The 13,185-nt window shown below is 50.7% G+C and overlaps 1 protein-coding gene across 8 annotated transcripts; it reads left to right on the forward strand.

The window, feature by feature from the left end:
* The first annotated feature begins 17 nt into the window (after nucleotides 1-17).
* BRD2 (bromodomain containing 2) lies at nucleotides 18-11,744 on the forward strand. Of its 8 annotated transcripts, none has more exons than XM_034660525.1 (13): nucleotides 18-193; nucleotides 2,769-4,094; nucleotides 5,688-5,991; nucleotides 6,594-6,731; nucleotides 7,228-7,366; nucleotides 7,455-7,669; nucleotides 7,763-8,137; nucleotides 8,655-8,783; nucleotides 8,977-9,228; nucleotides 9,355-9,620; nucleotides 10,251-10,555; nucleotides 10,758-10,880; nucleotides 10,992-11,134. In XM_034660525.1, the coding sequence occupies exons 2-13, from the start codon at nucleotides 4,066-4,068 to the stop codon at nucleotides 11,126-11,128; spliced, it is 2,412 nt and encodes an 803-aa protein (XP_034516416.1). In that variant the 5' UTR covers nucleotides 18-193; nucleotides 2,769-4,065; the 3' UTR covers nucleotides 11,129-11,134. The 8 variants fall into 8 exon arrangements, with proteins under 8 accessions (XP_034516416.1, XP_034516418.1, XP_034516415.1 ...); XM_034660527.1 differs by lacking the exon at nucleotides 18-193 and adding an exon at nucleotides 1,462-1,608; XM_034660524.1 differs by lacking the exon at nucleotides 18-193 and adding an exon at nucleotides 2,026-2,174.
* Nucleotides 11,745-13,185: the final 1,441 nt, after the last annotated feature.

Raw genomic sequence — 13,185 nt, forward strand, 5'->3', positions numbered from 1 at the left:
GCGGCGCGGCCCCGACGATCTCCCCACCCCCCCAGCTTGCTCGGGAAGGGAGGGGCTGGGGGTTACGCCCCCTCCCCCAACACAGCTTCAGTTTCCCGGGGGGGTGACACCCCGGATTACATTCTCTTCCCCCCTCCCCCCGCACCAAGCCGAGGGGAACGTTGGCACCCCCCCGGAAGATTCCAGGTTCCAGGTGAGAAGGGGCCCTTGGGGGACGGGGATGTTGCTAGTCATTTAAATGCTTAACCAATGGTGGGGAGTCCGGGGGGGGGGAATTCTTGGGGTTCAGAGAAAAACCTGAGGGTGGGAGGGTTTGTCCTTCAAACAGTTTACAGCCAATGGGAGCGTGGAAGGGGGGCGAGCAGGAGAGGGCCCCTCAGATGGGGGAGGGGAATGGCCAACCTCATGCCTCCATACCAATTGGAGGGCAAAGGGGCGTGGGGGCGGTGTGTCCCCCCATTCCATTCGTCCCTTGGGGGTAGAGGAGTCCGGAGCCAGGTGAGGTTTCCTTTTGGCGGCAGGAGGGAGGGGTGACCTAGTCGGCTGAGGAGTGGGAGTGGTGTCTGTATTTCCTACTCTTGAATGTGAGTGTGCAACCCAGGTTGTGAACTGAGATTGTTCCCGGGCGCCCACTCCCTTTCTCCCCAGAGACTCTGGAAGGAGCATTTCTGTGCTTTTGTGTCAGCGGTAGGAAGCTCGCAGTCATCACATGGCATGCTGGAGGTTACGCTTCGAATCGCTTATCGAATTCGTGTGCATTCACGTGGACACGGCCTATGGAGCCTTCTGTACAAACCTTCGTTACCTCGGTGGGGTCTTAGCTCAGCATGTGTTACCCCAGGTTGGGGAGGGCTTACAAGCTGAAAGCTTGGGGTTCGCTTGGGAGCAGAGACCAAGCCCAAGGTGGGTGCTGGGTGGGCTGTAGAAAGCGTGGTCTGAGACAGGAGGGAGTGAGGCTTAGGACCTGGAATGATTTCACAGCTCACAAGGTTTCGGGTTTCTCCAGGGTGGCGTCTTTTGCCTCCTTCATCCCCTCCCCCATTCCTGAACAGTTCTCTCCTTGTGTACTGCGGGGGAGGGAACGGAAAGGAGGGAAGAGTTACTTTTCCAAATTCCTAACTAGCTGTTAGCCTCCCGTGTGACTCATGGGGGGGAAGGGAAGTTTGGGAGGGAGTAGGGAGCAGTGATTTTCCGGAATGCAGGAAAGTAAGCCAGAGTAAGGTCTGGCAGCCCTTTCGCTTTCGAAGACCCAGCATTTTCGCGACCTCCTAAATTTTTTTTCCTGGCCGGCCCCCTAATGGGCCTCTGCAAACTTGCAAGGCCGCGGGCGGAGAGCTGTAGATTTAGGAGGCTGGGCCACTAGAGGGAGGGGGTGGGGGAGGGCAGAAGGCCTCAGCAAAGTTGCTGTGTCATTGCCCTCCCTGCTGCAGCCACCCGCGCCAACCCGCGTGTACTTTTGGGGCCGAAGCCTGATCCCTGCGTGGGGGAGGGCGGTAGTGATAGGGGAAGAGGCTTCCTTCCCGGTGTGCACGTCCCCCCCAGGGTTTGCCCGACTCGGGTGGTCGAGAAGACGTGAGATTGGCGGCCATTTTAGACGCAGTAACCGAGGTTAGGGCTCAAGAGGGGCTAAAGGAGGGAGGGTGATGTGGTTGGAGCGCAAGGACCCAGGCCCTCACGAGTCCTTCCGGGATGGGGGTCTCTTATGTTCGATGATTTACATTAATTTCCTTTCTCAGATATGCAGTCTGTTTTCTGTCTTGGTATCCAGAGAAGGAGATGCGGGGAGAGGGAGACCTCCCGCTAAAGCCCGGGGTGGGGATAATTCTTTGATTCTCCCATTAGGGCATGAGGGGCGGGAGGAGGGGCGTGGGCCCAGAGATGGCTTGAGAGATCCTGGCCTGGTTGTGTTGTCTTTACTCATACGTAGTCTAACCCTATTCAGGTAACAAGATTGTGGGGAAGACTTAGTGAGTAGGTTGGGGGAGGGGGCGAGACTGAGCTCCCAAAATGGCTCCTGCCCCTCCTCGGAGGCGGACGGCCCGGGGGGGAGGGGAGGAGGCGAGAGCAGGAGGGGGAGGGCTAGTCTAAGCTGCAGCCGCCGCCTCCTCCGCTCGCCCTCCTCCCTGGCGCTGACCGATGGACCAGCCGCTCCGTGGGGAGGACTCCGGACCCTGGTGGGGGGATGGGGGGGCCCTGCCGCCCCCGAGGCGGAGGGATCCTAAGAGGAGGGGGGTTCGGGGTGGGGGAGGGCCGGGAGCTTGGGGAGAGGTCTGAGCTCGCCAGGAGGGGGAGGGTGTTCACCCTGATTCGCCCCTCGCAGGACTTGTTTTTTCCGCTCTGAACCAGACACCGGAAAGAAGTTTGGGGAGGAGATGGGTTTCATTTTATAGAGAATATGGGTATGTTTCGAGATTTTGCACTTGAGGGCTGCCGGAATTTTGTCGACCAGGCAGATACTTTTTGGGTAACTGAAGGTATGAGCAGGGACGGATTGCAGAGGTGCTTGGGTGCAAGTTTTGGGAACGTATCCTAGATTCGGTTGTCTGTTTGGTAAGCCTTTGGTTCGCCGATTCTGAGTTTTGTCTTTGTCTTCCGATTATTTGACCTAGGGAAAGACGGGGAGGATTTTAAGACTGCGGCAAGCCTGTATTTTTGATTGTGGAGTATGGAAATGTTAGATCCCTCCGTGGCTACGTTCCGGAGCCCTTAATTATCTGCTACAGTAGCAGGCCGCGGCTTCTAAGATGGCGTCTTCTTCCTCTTTTCAGATTCTTCACTGCAGCGGCCTCTCTGCTGAGAACAACCACCCGCCAGGCGTCCTGCGGCCACACCCTGGCGGGCCCAGGCTGGCTACGCCCACGCGACCCCCCTCCAGTCCTGTTGGTGTGGCCAATGGAGGAGCTACGAATGGCACGACCTGCCCGAGCTTGGCAGTCACCGGTCACACCGGGCTCGGACGCCTGGGAAGACTTTGTTGGAAGGGGAGGCGGGGAGAGGGTGCTGCACCCATGCCAACCTCTCTCTCTCCCTGGAGTCGCCGAACCATAGCGCAGCCAATTGGCTCAAAGATGTGGCGGGTTGCCGGTTCCCTATGGGTCTATGCGGCACTCTTCTGCCTAGTGACTGACACCTTGGAAATGAAGCTTATGACGTCATCGCTCCAGCCAACCAATAGAAAACGCTCCCGCGGAGAGGTGTTCCTCCCCTTTCGACTCAGCTTCTTCACGCGCGTGAGCGAGCGTGCGCGCGCGGAGGGGGTGGGGGAAATCTCGAGCACGGTGGCGCGCATGAGCGGCGAGGCTCCTCCTCCCTGCCTATATATAAAGGGCTGGCGCGGGGCTCGGCGGCGCCATTTCGCGCTGGAGTGGAGCAGCCTCTAGAACGAGCTGGAGGATTCTGCCTACTGATAGAGAGCGTTCGAGTCGTCGGGGGCCGCCATTGCAATCCACGTCCATCCGTTTGGAAATGGCCTTCGTCTCGGCCTATGACCGGTCCCGGCGGACAGTACAGACCCCATAGAAGCCCCCGGCGCTCCCCTTTTTCGGGCCCCGCCCAATCCTCGGAGTCTGTCCACCCCCTCTACTCCGCCCTCAAGAGGATTTCAAAGATGGAGGCGGCGGCTCCTTAAACCACTTTTCGTGTTCATCCGCCTCCATCCGAGATCGAAACGGGACCTCGTCCGCTGCGGGTAGTCCCAGCAGGAAGAGGGGATCCTTGCAGATCAACAGCGGGCAGTATTGACGACGGTGGCCGGGATTGGGGGCCGTCCTAGTGTTTGAGGAGTCCGTCCCCCCTCGCCCGCCCGCTTCTGCTGAGGCCGCCGCCATTTTCTCGCTGTCCGCCTCCCGCGGAGCGCGCCAAGCTTCTGGGAGCTCTCCGAGAAGCAGCGGAGAAGACTTGCTTTCGTGCGGGCCCGGTGGGGAGGGGTTGTCGCCTGGAGGGCCAAGGGCAGCGGCCCTCCACCCCTCCCCGACTTCCCGGGTTATGCTGGACCGGGAGGTAAGGGGAACCGAGGCCACCCGGACTTTCCGCGGCTGAGGGCAGCGCCGGTTCCCCGTGGTCAAGATGCTGCAAAACGTGACTCCCCACAGCAAGTACGTCTCTGCGATCCGCGTGTGGGAAGGAGACGTTGTGGGGGATGTGGGGCATCGGGTTCGGAGGGAGGACAGAACCGGCTCGTGCGCGTTGCTGTTCCGCGGCGCGACTGTTGGCTCTCGGGAGCTCGCGGAGGGGGTTGGGTGACGGTTTTGGAACGGTGGTAGAGGGCCAGATAACTGCGTATGGAGGGAGTACAGGTTGTCAATTTATGCGTTACTTTTCCCGCCGTGATTCAGTCTTGACTCTAGTCGGACAGAGCTGGGTTGGCGGAGGAATGTAATGGGAAAAGACGGCATTGAGTGGGTAGCCGGTCCTGCGGGTGGAGGGTCCGGTGTCTAGCAACGGTTTGTCATAGGTCTTGTAGGGTGTTTCGTGGCCACATCTAGCACCTTATAGGGTTGTCATGGCGATAGAGCCTCAGCCTGGCTACGGAGGTTCCCAGAGTCGGGTAGAGAGATTACTTTTAGCCCGTGAGTTTGTGTGTCCAGGCTAGGGCATTAAGTTCTTGTTTGTCTTTCAATGACTGAATCAGTTTTGTGTTGGGGGTTTGAGTGGGTTTTGTTTGGAAGGATGTTTTTGATAGCTTTAAGAGTTTCATTCTGGGCAGGAGGGTGGAGCTAAAGATTTTTAGTCCAGCTCTGCGGATGTAAACAATGAGATCTCTGTGTAGTGTCTCTAGTCTTAGGCCCTGGGAAACACCTGGTTCTGAGGAGTACCAGAGAGAAGATAAGTTTGAACCAATCTTGGTCATTGATTTCAAGAATGTGGTGCTAGAGTGGGAGCCGTTAATCTTATTTTTTGGCGGGTTCGAGGGTGGTCTATCACTACTCGGCTGGAACTTGCTGACCTTGACTGGGGACTGGGCCGGTTTTATTTTTGAGTCCTTTGGAGGAGACGAATTCGAATAATTTCTGGGGTCTGGCAGCTGGGTTGTGCCAGGCAGTGAAGTCAGATAAATGCTCTCTTGTCTGAAAATTTTTTTAAGTTGGTAAGGTTTTCCGTTAGATTTCTGATTCATTCTCTGCTTTAAATTAAGCAGAGCTTGTGGGGAGGATGGTGGTGTGTTTTCTTATGCCCAGATGGATTTTTACGTGTCTCATCAGCATTTTATGAAATCTCCCTATTTTTTTCCCTTCCTCTTTTCCCTGGCTTCCCTCAGGCTCAACCACCATGGCAACCACCTAGCCCCTAGTGAGGAAGAAGCTTGGGGCTTGAGCTTCTCTGCTCCACCCATTTTGTTTAAGTTCCATCCTGTAAAGCTTGTGGTTCTCAGATGCTATGCTGTGGCTTACAAGAAACCATCTTAGGACTTTGTTTTATTTTTAAAGGGAACTACAGGTGATAGAGCCTGTCAGAGTCCAGAAGGTGGGGTCTGGATGGGTGTACTAAAAACAGGGAAACAAAAGGGGGGGGGAGGCAAGAACAAAAGCTCCACATATTGTTTGGATACTAGTTGTAGTTAAAATTGACTTCTATAAGCTTGATTATTTCTTATAAATTCCAGGTCTGGATTTATTGTGTATGTAGTGTAAATGGCACTACTGATTTTTGTGGAATTACCACATCTAATTATGTTTCGCATTTCACAGGCTCCCTGGGGAGGGGAATGCAGGGTTACTGGGGCTGGGCCCAGAGGCAGCAGCGCCAGGGAAGAGGATTCGAAAGCCCTCTCTGTTGTATGAGGGATTTGAGAGCCCCACAATGGCTTCAGTGCCGGCTTTACAACTGACCCCTGCCAACCCACCACCCCCGGAGGTGTCCAATCCCAAGAAGCCAGGACGGGTTACCAACCAGCTGCAATATCTGCACAAGGTGGTTATGAAGGCGCTGTGGAAACATCAGTTTGCATGGCCCTTCAGGCAGCCTGTGGATGCTGTCAAATTGGGTCTGCCGGTGAGTAGGCATATTGGAGTGGGGAGGTTTTGGGAATGAAGAATGTGTGTGAGTGGAGGTGGGCTGCTTAGTATAGGTGCTGCGGCCCCTAGGGACTTCCCATCTCTTCCCCCGTAGGGCAGATAGCCACCAGATTTCTGGATTCTTGGGCCTTTGTGATTATTGATCCAACCGCTTGCTATCTTGGCATCTCTCATTGTGCCCTCCATGTGTCCTTCCTTAACTTTTGTGCCCTGGCTCCATTTTACAGATTCCCACCCCAGGTTGGGAGAGGACCACGGTGGCCAAAATTCTTAGCTTCTTCCTCTCCCTCATGCAGCCCATGGATAGCCAGCCCCAGAGGTAATGTTCACAGGATGGGAAACCTTGCAGAGTGGATGGGAGGTGGGTGGTTAGAGAAAGGCACCAGGGGCCTCCCAGCGGGTGTTAAGAATCCCATTCCATTTTTTTTTTTTTGTCCTTAGTTTAACTGGGGCCGCAGTATAGGGACTACACACTGATGCATAGGGGGTGTGTATGTGCGCGTGTGTTTGCTGGGGTCAGTAGTTTAGGGAAAATGGCATTTATTTTTCAGTGGTTCTGATAAGTATTTCTTTCTTTAGGACTATCACAAAATTATAAAACAGCCTATGGATATGGGTACTATTAAGAGGAGACTTGAAAACAACTATTACTGGGCTGCCTCAGAGTGTATGCAGGATTTTAACACCATGTTCACCAATTGTTACATCTACAACAAGGTGAGTTTTTTCTGTGTGGGTTCATCAGTAGATGAAGAGAGACCGTGCTTCTATTGCTGCTAGATACTTTGTTGGTGTAATGCTTGAAGGTGTTCTCAAAGTGGGTTGGATCCAGAAAATCTGAGCTCCAAGGGATACCACTCAACAGCGATGTGGCTTCAGAGATCTGGAGTTAAAGGTTATTTAAGTAGAACATTTTCATATTTGGGGATGGTGGCCCTGTTTCTCAAGAGAAATCTAGAGAGAGCTGAGTAGAGCAGAATGTATTCTCCTTGACAGTCTCATACTCTTACTTTGAACTTTTTTCTTTATTGCATTTTGAGGGACAATTAGGGGAGGACGTGGAAATAAGTGGCCCAGTATAGGTAATTTTCAGTACTTGATGACAAAGTTGTCTGAGGGGGTGGTGGTGATACTTGGGACTAGGAACTCCTCAGAGAAAAATGATTTGTCTGCCTTTAGCTGGCATTTGAATCTTGTTTTGTGTTTCCTGTAGCCCACTGATGATATTGTCTTAATGGCACAAACATTGGAAAAGATCTTTCTACAGAAAGTGGCATCGATGCCACAAGAAGAACAAGAGCTCGTGGTGACCATCCCTAAGAATAGCCACAAGAAGGGGGCCAAATTGGCAGGTAGGAAGAGCTACAGTTTTTCTAATGGAGACAAGATGGGGAGGGTAATAGAACTAACCTTTTTTCTTTCTCCCCCCTTTTTTCCCAGCACTCCAGGGCAGCATCACCAGTGCCCATCAGGTGCCTGCTGTTTCTTCTGTGTCTCACACAGCCCTATATACTCCACCACCTGAGATACCTACCACTGTCCTCAACATTCCCCACCCGTCAGTCATCTCTTCTCCCCTTCTCAAGACCTTACACTCTGCTGGACCCCCGCTCCTTGCTGTCTCTGCAGCTCCCCCAGCCCAGCCCCTTGCCAAGGTACTGATCCGTGGATTTCTTTTGGGCAGTGGGAAGGGCAAGGTCTTGGATGAGGTGGACCCTAAAAGTATCGCATCTTGTTTTTCTCTGCAGAAAAAAGGCGTAAAACGGAAAGCAGATACCACCACGCCTACCCCTACAGCCATCCTGGCTCCTGGTTCCCCAGCTAGCCCCCCTGGGAGTCTTGAGCCCAAGGCAGCACGTCTTCCCCCTATGCGTAGAGAGAGTGGCCGCCCCATCAAGCCCCCACGCAAAGATTTGCCTGACTCTCAGCAGCAACACCAGAGCTCCAAGAAAGGAAAGCTATCAGAACAGTTAAAACATTGCAATGGCATTTTAAAAGAGTTGCTCTCTAAGAAGCATGCTGCCTATGCCTGGCCTTTCTATAAACCAGTGGACGCTTCTGCTCTTGGCCTGCATGACTACCATGACATCATTAAGCACCCCATGGACCTCAGCACTGTCAAGGTACCCACTGCATGGGGCAGATGGGATGCTCAGGCAGTGATTGGAACTTTGGGTTCAATAAAACAATCAGTCACTTCTTATGGGCACACGGCAATCTTGATTCTTGGTATTTTATTTTTACGAAACGGTAATGGGACAGAAGGTTAAGTACTTGACAATTGAGTCTGTATTTTTTGGAGTTTGAAACTGTATGGTGAGTTTTGTTTTCAGAGCAATACTACTTAACGTATGTTTAAGTTCTGCTTACTGGGAGCATTGGGTTAGGGGAGTAAGGGGTTGGAAGGATAGTCAGAGGCCACCCACCCGTATCACTTAGAAATGGTTTTTTTTTCTAGACATAGATATTTCTTCAACCCACCCAAATTCCTTTGACTTCAAACTTGAACTCCAGGGCATAGATCTTTAAGGTCATCCCTACTGTGCTCTCAAGAGAGGGCTACTCTTGCGGTGTCTGGGGTTGGCAGGGAAAGTTGAGTCTCCCTGCCTGTGCAGCTTCTGATGCTGCCTCCTTCTGCAGCGGAAGATGGAGAATCGTGATTACCGGGATGCACAGGAGTTTGCTGCTGATGTGCGGCTTATGTTCTCCAACTGCTATAAGTATAATCCCCCAGACCACGATGTTGTGGCCATGGCACGAAAGCTACAGGTGAGTGTCAGAGTTGGAATTTGAAGACCAAATGGGTCTGGGGAGAGAGCTTTTGTTCTTTGCTATACCACCTTATTGCAAGGATCTCCTAGTATGCATGGTTGTAAATTAGAGCTGTACTATGCCACCAGGTGGCTGGGTGTAATCGGGGCAGTGTTGACTAGCATGGTTCTGAGGGTGTCTGTCTTCCTAGGATGTGTTTGAGTTCCGTTATGCCAAGATGCCAGATGAACCACTGGAACCAGGGCCTTTACCAGTCTCTACTGCCTTGCCACCTGGGTTGGCCAAATCCTCTTCAGAGTCCTCCAGCGAGGAAAGCAGCAGTGAGAGCTCTTCTGAGGAAGAAGAGGAAGAAGACGAGGAGGATGAAGAGGAAGAAGAAGAGAGTGAAAGCTCTGACTCTGAGGAAGAAAGGGCTCATAGATTGGCTGAACTACAGGAACAGGTATTTTGTCACTTCGTTTTATTTTGTAAAGTGGTCATGCCTTGTCTTTACCCTAATTTTTTTTCTCTTACTCCTTTTTATTCTACTTTATTTTTCTCATTATATAACTGATTCTTTTGTTTCCAGCTTCGAGCAGTACATGAACAACTGGCTGCCCTGTCCCAAGGCCCAATATCCAAGCCAAAGCGGAAGAGAGAAAAAAAAGAGAAAAAGAAGAAACGGAAGGCAGAGAAGCATCGAGGCCGAGCTGGGGTTGATGAAGATGACAAGGGAACTCGGGCACCCCGCCCATCTCAGCCCAAGAAGTCCAAGAAAGCAAGTGGCAGTGGGGGTGGCAGTGCTGCTGCACTAGGCCCCCCTGGCTTTGGACCTTCTGGAGGAAGTGGCACCAAGTAAGTTCTAAGAGGTTAGGAAGCAGAGACAAACTTGGCTATTATTACAGCGTCCAGGGGGGAGAATGGTTTCTCTCAGTCCTTGCGAAGTTTTTTCTAAACTAGAGATCAGCAAACATTTTCTGTAATTGGCTAGGTAACAAACACTTGATTTTGAGAACTGTAGAGCTTCTCAAAGTTACTCAACTCTGGTGAGGTAGTGTGAAAGCAGCTGTAGACCTTGTGGAAGCATGGGTAGGACTATTCCAATAAAACTTACACAGAAACTTAGTGGCAAGCCACATTTGTCCTCTAGTTTGTCTATTCTTTCTGTCTGCACCAATAAATCTGTAGAGTTTGTCTTGTGTTTTCCATAATGGGGTGGGTTAGAGTCTTTTAGGGAGCAAAAAGATGGACTCGGGCCATTATACCAGTGTCTAGTTCTCAAAGTAAGTAGTAAGTGCTTAGCATGTGAGAAGGTCTGTTCTGAGGAGTGTTGGTAGTATCTCATCTCCAGTTGGCTCACCCATTTACCTTACAGGAAAACTGAAGCATTACTCTGGCAGGAAATTCAGATTACTGGATTAAACAGTGGGAATGTGTTGGGAGAGATAAGTGATGCTTCCCTGACAAAAATTTTTTTGCCTATAGACTGCCCAAAAAGGCCGCAAAGACAGCCCCACCTGCCCTGCCTACAGGCTATGATTCAGAGGAAGAGGAAGAAAGCAGACCCATGAGTTATGATGAAAAGCGGCAGTTGAGTTTGGACATCAACAAATTACCTGGGGAGAAACTTGGCCGAGTTGTGCACATAATCCAGGCCAGGGAGCCTTCTTTGCGTGACTCAAACCCAGAAGAGATTGAGATTGATTTTGAAACCCTCAAGCCATCCACGCTTCGAGAGCTTGAGCGCTATGTTCTCTCCTGTCTACGAAAGAAACCTCGGAAGCCCTATAGTGAGTATGAAGTGACTTTCCCCACATCAATCCAGCAGTCCCTGAGCAGTTCTGACGACAGTTTAGAAAGGGGTAGTAGGGTGTGTTTGATGCACTCCTGATTGTCAGCTCCCGGGGCAGGAGGGGACACGGTTGTTAACAGTAGGTGCAATGAAACTGTACGCTTATGGCAGTTTTAGACCTGGAATGTTTGTTTTTTTAGCCATTAAGAAACCTGTGGGAAAGACAAAGGAGGAGCTGGCTTTGGAAAAGAAGCGGGAACTAGAAAAGCGGTTACAGGATGTTAGCGGGCAGCTCAATTCCACCAAAAAGCCCCCCAAGAAAGGTGAGTACCCTGTAAGCTACTACAAATTAACTACATCCCCCTCTCTTGATTCTTTCCTTCACAAATGGAGATCAGATTTGTACAGTTTTAACCTTCAACCTTGTTCTGCAGCAAGTGAGAAAACCGAGTCCTCGTCGGCACAGCAAGTAGCAGTGTCACGCCTCAGTGCTTCCAGCTCCAGCTCCGATTCCAGCTCCTCCTCTTCATCATCCTCTTCTTCAGACACCAGTGATTCAGACTCAGGCTAAGGGGCAAGGGGCCAGGCCAGATGGGGCAGGAGGCTCCGCAGGACCGGACCCCTAGACCACCCTGCCCTGCCCCTTCCCCCCCTTGCTGTGACACTTGCTCATCTCATCCCCCCTCCCCCCACTGTAGGAGAGCTGGCTCTGCAGGGGGGAGGGGTGCAGGGACATTACTGAAGGAGGGACTTAAATGGACAAAATAAGATTGAGTTCCCAGCCCCATTGAGAGTGACCTCTTGGGCATAGAGCCCCCATTCAAAATGACTGGGGTGGGGCAGGGGTACAGGGTGGGAGTGGGCAAAGGCCCTGATATCACCCCTGTATCACCTGAGGCCATAGCTGCCCTGTTCACTTGTAAAAGCCCTGTTTTGAGGTTGTTTGTTTTAATTTATTTTAAGCTAGGTAAGGCTGAGGAGTATGGGGCCATGGTCCCCTCAGCCTCCATGGGGAGGGAAGAAGGGGGAGCTCTTTTTTTACGTTGACTTTTTTTTTCTACTCTGTTTTCCCTTTTCCTTCTGCTCCATTTGGGGCCCCTGGGGGTTTCAGTCATCTCCCCATTTGGTCCCCTGGATTGTCTTTCTTTGTCTGTTGATTCTAACTTGTAAATAAAGAAAATATTATTCAAATTTTGAGTTATCTTAATGACATTTGCTTTGTAGTGTTTTAAAAGGAACATAATAAAATTTTGAGGAAAATAGTCCTGAAGTGAGAAAAGATGAGCATCTTATAGTTCAGTGGTTGTCTTAGTTTTTAAACCAGTAGGCTGTTGCTGTGGTGATAAAATGTAAGTTCACCTGCTTTGTAAAATGAATCCTTCAAAATAACCTTGGTTTGCTCTGGTTTGGGGGTGGTTTGGTTTGGTTTGGTTTTACATCTATTTAAGAGAGCACAAGTGGAAGGAGAGGCTGAGCATGGAGCCTGACTTGAGCTCGATTTCGAAACCCTGAGATCACAACCTGAGCAGAAAGCAACGGATGCTTAACTGAGCCACCCAGGCACCGCTGCTCTGGTTTAAATAAATAAAGAGTTAAATACTCTGGTTCATTGATACCTTAATCAAGTTTAGGACTCAAGATAGGTTTTGAGATTTTTCCTGTGTGGATTATCTCCTGAACGTGCTTAAACCAATGTGAAAAGGATGGAAGGTGGCTGACAGGTACTTCTTGTGTTCTGCATCTGAGAAGGCAGTTGTGCTCTCCTTTGTAAGCTTTAGCCTCAAATTCCAGATTTACAGAGCCCTGCAGTTTATTAACATAATCCAGCAATTTTTGCCAAATGCAGATCACAAAGCTAACTTCTGTAAATGTAACCCCTTGCTGAGGAGAGAAGGGCTGCTATGTGGGTTCTGGAACTGGGGACTGGCCACAAAAGTAAAGTATTTTAGCATAGTATGTCAGACCATTGTAGAAAACTTGACCTTTGAAATAAGAGCTGGGAATTGTTAATGTAGAGAAAAACTGTCTATTCTCTGAATGTTGCCAGAAACAGGGTGGAATCTGGTTTGGAGATAGAAGATTTTGGAAGCAAGAATTTAGACTAGCAGGGATTTTCAACCCTTACCATGTATTAGGGCTCCAGTAAAGCTTTTTGAAAATACTGCAATTTTAGCATTTTGTCTTTATGAATTCTCATTAAATTGGGGCCTGGGCAATAATGTTTGAAAGTTCAGAAGATGATAATGCACAACCAGGGCTGGGAACCACTTGGTAGGTAGGTTTTTTGGAAAGCCCTTAACTTGAAAAGAGAAACCTGATTTGGCTTTTGGCCCAACTTAATTGTAGAACTCGGAGTGAATCTTGAACTTTCAGCTCTGATTTTCTTGAGAAAGATGATAGAAGAGGTTTGGAAGGAGCCTGGGTGGCTCAGTCAAGCGTCTGCCTCCAGCTCAGGTCATAACCCTGGGGTCCTGGGATCCAAACCCTCATCAGGCTCCTTGCTCACTGGGGAGTCTGCCTCTGCCACTCCCTGCTTGTTCTCTCTCTGAAATGAAAGAATTGAAAACTTGGACATACTTGTAATAGAATTTGTTGTGGGGGTGGAACAAGAATTAAATAAATGTCACA

Source organism: Ailuropoda melanoleuca, chromosome 5 (genome assembly GCF_002007445.2).
Source record: "Ailuropoda melanoleuca isolate Jingjing chromosome 5, ASM200744v2, whole genome shotgun sequence".
In the NCBI taxonomy this organism is placed as follows: Eukaryota; Metazoa; Chordata; class Mammalia; order Carnivora; family Ursidae; genus Ailuropoda; species Ailuropoda melanoleuca.